The sequence below is a fragment of the Passer montanus genome, unplaced genomic scaffold, assembly GCF_014805655.1.
Source record: "Passer montanus isolate IOZ18808 unplaced genomic scaffold, ASM1480565v1 scaffold492, whole genome shotgun sequence".
In the NCBI taxonomy this organism is placed as follows: Eukaryota; Metazoa; Chordata; class Aves; order Passeriformes; family Passeridae; genus Passer; species Passer montanus.
In genome coordinates, this window is record NW_024369841.1 from 10,630 (window position 1) to 14,003 (window position 3,374).

A 3,374-nucleotide genomic window follows, 5' to 3' on the forward strand; every position below is an offset into this window, starting at 1 on the left:
CCCCTGTGTCCCCCCCATTCCCCACTGCCCTCTCACCCCCAGTGTCCCCTCTGTCCCCTCTCCCCCCCCGCCCATCTCACCTCTTGGGGATCCACGCTCGCTGCAGACACCTTGGGGACACCTTGGGGACACTCCGGGAGTCGAAGGAGCCTTGGGATGTCCTCGATGGCTCTTTGGCACCGCTCGGCCACCCCACTGGGGCCGCTGCGACCACCATTGATGCAGAACTCGATGATGTCCCCAACTGCCCCCAGCAGGTGATCCTCGGCCAGGCAGGTGTTGGCCTCCCACAGCCGCTCGGCCTCGGCCACCTTGGCCACCAAGTCCTTGGGGACTTCGGGGGACGGGTCATTTGTCCCCTCCAGGGCGGCCTCGATGTCCCTGAGGAGGTGCTGCAGCTGCCGGGGGAGCGCGGCGGCTTCGTCACACGCGGCCACCAAGCGCTCCAGCAGCCCCAGGGTCACCTCCAGTCGCTGCCTCTCCATGGTGGCCGTTGTTGCCTCGCTGGCAGCCACCCTGGCTTCGTGCCCGGCCACCACCTCAGCCCCCTCCTCTCTGCTCAGGGCCTGACCCTGCTCCACCACGTTTTCCTGAGCTGTCCCATCACGGGCAGCCTCGTCCTGCAGGCGCCTGGCCCGGGCGGTGGCCGCCTTGGTGTCCCCCTTGGTGTCCATCCTGGTGTCCATCCTGGTGGCCGCGTCCCCGCAGGCCCTGCGCAGCTTGCTGGCTTTCCTGGCCAGCCGTGCCCAGCTGTCCCCGAGCCCACGCACCGCCATGTACCACACGACGGCCACCATTGCCACACGCTTCCGCGAGCTCCGCGCCATGCTCCCGTAGGCGGCCAGGGCCTGGCTCAGGGAGGTGGCAGCGTCACCGTCGTTGGAGGCGACGCTGTGGTGCCAGCAGGTGCCAGCCGTGCGGGACAGGGTGACCCGGAGCTCCGTGGCGAACCTCTCCAGGTGGCACCGCGGTGACACGAGCGGCGTCTCGTTCTCCCCGGGCGCCGCGGCCAGCAGCTCGGCCAGGGTGGCCACCACGGTCACCTGCGGCTGCAGCAGGGCCGGCGACAGCTGGGGAGGGGACAGGGGAGGTGTCAGGGACCTGGTGGCACTTCGTGACCTCCTGCCGCGGCCTCTTTGTCCCTCCATGCCGTTCTCAGCCTCCTGTCCCCGCTGCCACCCCCCGTGTCCCCACATCCCCCAGGGCCCCGTCCCCCATCAGTGTCCCCTCTGTCATCCTCTCCCCCTCGCTGTCGCACCTCTCGGGGCTCCATGCTCACTTGGGGACACCTTGGGGCCACTCCGGTGGCGAAGGAGCCCCGGGACCAGCGCCGGGCCCGGCCCAGAACCGGCCCCGGGAAAATGGCGGAGCCGCCTCAGGAGGGGCCGGAAAAACCCGAGCGGCATCGGGAGGCGCCGGAAAAGGGGCGGGGCGAGGTGACGTCACCGCCCCTCACGCCGTACCGGTACCGCCCCAACATATGGAAAGCTCCAGGGTTGGGGCGCTTTGGCTGGATCCCAGGGGATTTGGGCTCCATCCCAGGGGATTTAGGCTCAGTCCCAGGGGGTTTAGGCTCAGTCCCGCCATTTCCAGGAGGATTCCGCCGTTCCCGGCTGGATTTAGGAGGGAACGCGGAGCGCTCTGAGGAGCGGGCGGAACTGCCCTCAATAAAGATGGCGGCACAGCTTCCCTGCCCTGAGGCGCGGGCCAATCAGAAGCCTCGCCTGGCAGAAGTACTGGCGGAAGTTCCCCCCGCGGCGGCGTCAGCGGCCACTCCCGGCGGAAGCGCGGAATTCTAACTTTATTTTTATTTTTTAATTATTTCAAATATTTTGGGTTTTTTCCCCCTTTTCCTATTTAATCGTATTTCTGATTTGGAGTCTCTCACCGGTTTTGCTTTCAAACCAGACCCATTTTCTAGAAATATTTTGCGTTACAGGTGCAATATAATTAAAATATAACTGTCATAATTATAAATATTTATTATTATTACTGTAATATAACCGGAAGTTCGCCCCGCGGCGGCGTCGGCGGGCGGTTCCGGCGGAAACGCGGTGCATTGTGGTCCCGGTGGGGCCCAGCGGCGGCGGAGCGGGGCCGAGGCCGCGGGGGGGTGTCATAATTATAAATATTTATTATTATTACTGTAATATAACTGTAATTATTACAATTATTCAGTATTTTATAATTATTTTGTATTTTTCTCCCATCTGGACCGGGGCTCAGGGTCGCAGCGAGCCGGGATTGAGATTAAAAAAGAACATTTTAAAAATTAGTAATAATTAGTTAAAATAAATATTTTTAACTTATATTTAAAATTCGTTATAAGGAATAACTCAATCATTTTAAGTCGATATTTTTAAATAATTTTCACTTCATAATTAGTCTCTTAATAATTTAAAATTAACAATTTGAAATGAATGGTGTGAAATGAGTAATTTGGAATTAATAATTTGATATTAATAATTTGAAAATAATGATTTGAAATGAATAATTAGAATATAATAATTTTATATTAATAATTTGAAATTAATGATTTGAAATGAATAGTTTGGAATTAATGATTTGAAATGAATATTTTTAAAAAGAAATACTTTACAAATACCTTTATTTGGGGACCTTGGGGACATTGAGGGGATTGGGGACATTTGGGGACATTGGGGGGATTTGGGGACATTGGGGACATTTTGGACATTGAGGACTTTGGGGACATTCTGGGACATTGGGGACTTTGGGGACATTTGAAACCTGTCCTGGTGTCACCGAGCCCCTCATGGTGGCACCAAACCTGTCCTGGTGCCACCGAGCCCCTCATGGTGGCACCAACCCTGTCCTGGTGGCACCGAGCCTGTCCTGGTGTCACCAACCCTGTCCTGGTGTCACCGAGCCCATCCTGGTGTCACCAACCCTGTCCCCAGTGTCCCCAGCCCTGGTCCTGATGTCCCCAACCCCGTCCTGGTGTCCCCAACCCTGTCCTGGTGTCCCCAGGTGTCCCCAAACCCTGCTCCTGGTGTCCCTAACCCCATTCCTGGTGTCCCCAACTCTAATCCTCAATGTCCCCAACCCCGTCCTGGTGTCCCCAAGCCCAATGCTGGTGTCCCCAACCCCAATCCTGGTGTCCCAAGACCCTCCAAACCCTGTCCCCGATGTCCCCAGTGACCCAAACCCTGTCCTCAATGTCCCAAATGTCCCAAACCCTGTCCCCAACATCCCAAACCCTGTCCCCAGTGACACAATGACCCAAACCCTGTCCCCAGTGTCCCTAACGCTGTCCCCAGTGTCCCTAACCCTGTCCCCTCACCTGTGACCTCCACGCTGACCCTGTGTGGCGTGTCCCAGGCCGCGTGTGTCACCAGGCAGCTGTAGGTGTCCCC

At 57.6% G+C, this 3,374-nt stretch overlaps 2 protein-coding genes across 3 annotated transcripts in view; both read right to left on the reverse strand.

Moving 5' to 3' along the window:
• LOC120508785 overlaps positions 1 to 1,398 on the reverse strand; it is a 2,085-nt gene extending 687 nt beyond the window's left edge. The window contains exons 1-2 of one of the 2 annotated variants that reach the window (XM_039722699.1): positions 1,259 to 1,398; positions 81 to 1,070 (exon numbers count right to left, since the gene is read on the reverse strand). In XM_039722699.1, coding sequence (XP_039578633.1) covers positions 81 to 1,070; positions 1,259 to 1,273 — 1,005 coding nt within the window. In that variant the 5' untranslated portion in view covers positions 1,274 to 1,398. The other variant, XM_039722698.1, reaches the window with a different exon arrangement.
• A 1,209-nt stretch (positions 1,399 to 2,607) lies between these two features.
• LOC120508783 (TAP binding protein) overlaps positions 2,608 to 3,374 on the reverse strand; it is a 7,618-nt gene continuing 6,851 nt past the window's right edge. Inside the window, exon 6 of the mRNA XM_039722697.1 lies at positions 2,608 to 2,619. Coding sequence (XP_039578631.1) covers positions 2,608 to 2,619 — 12 coding nt within the window. The remainder of the gene's footprint in view (positions 2,620 to 3,374) is intronic.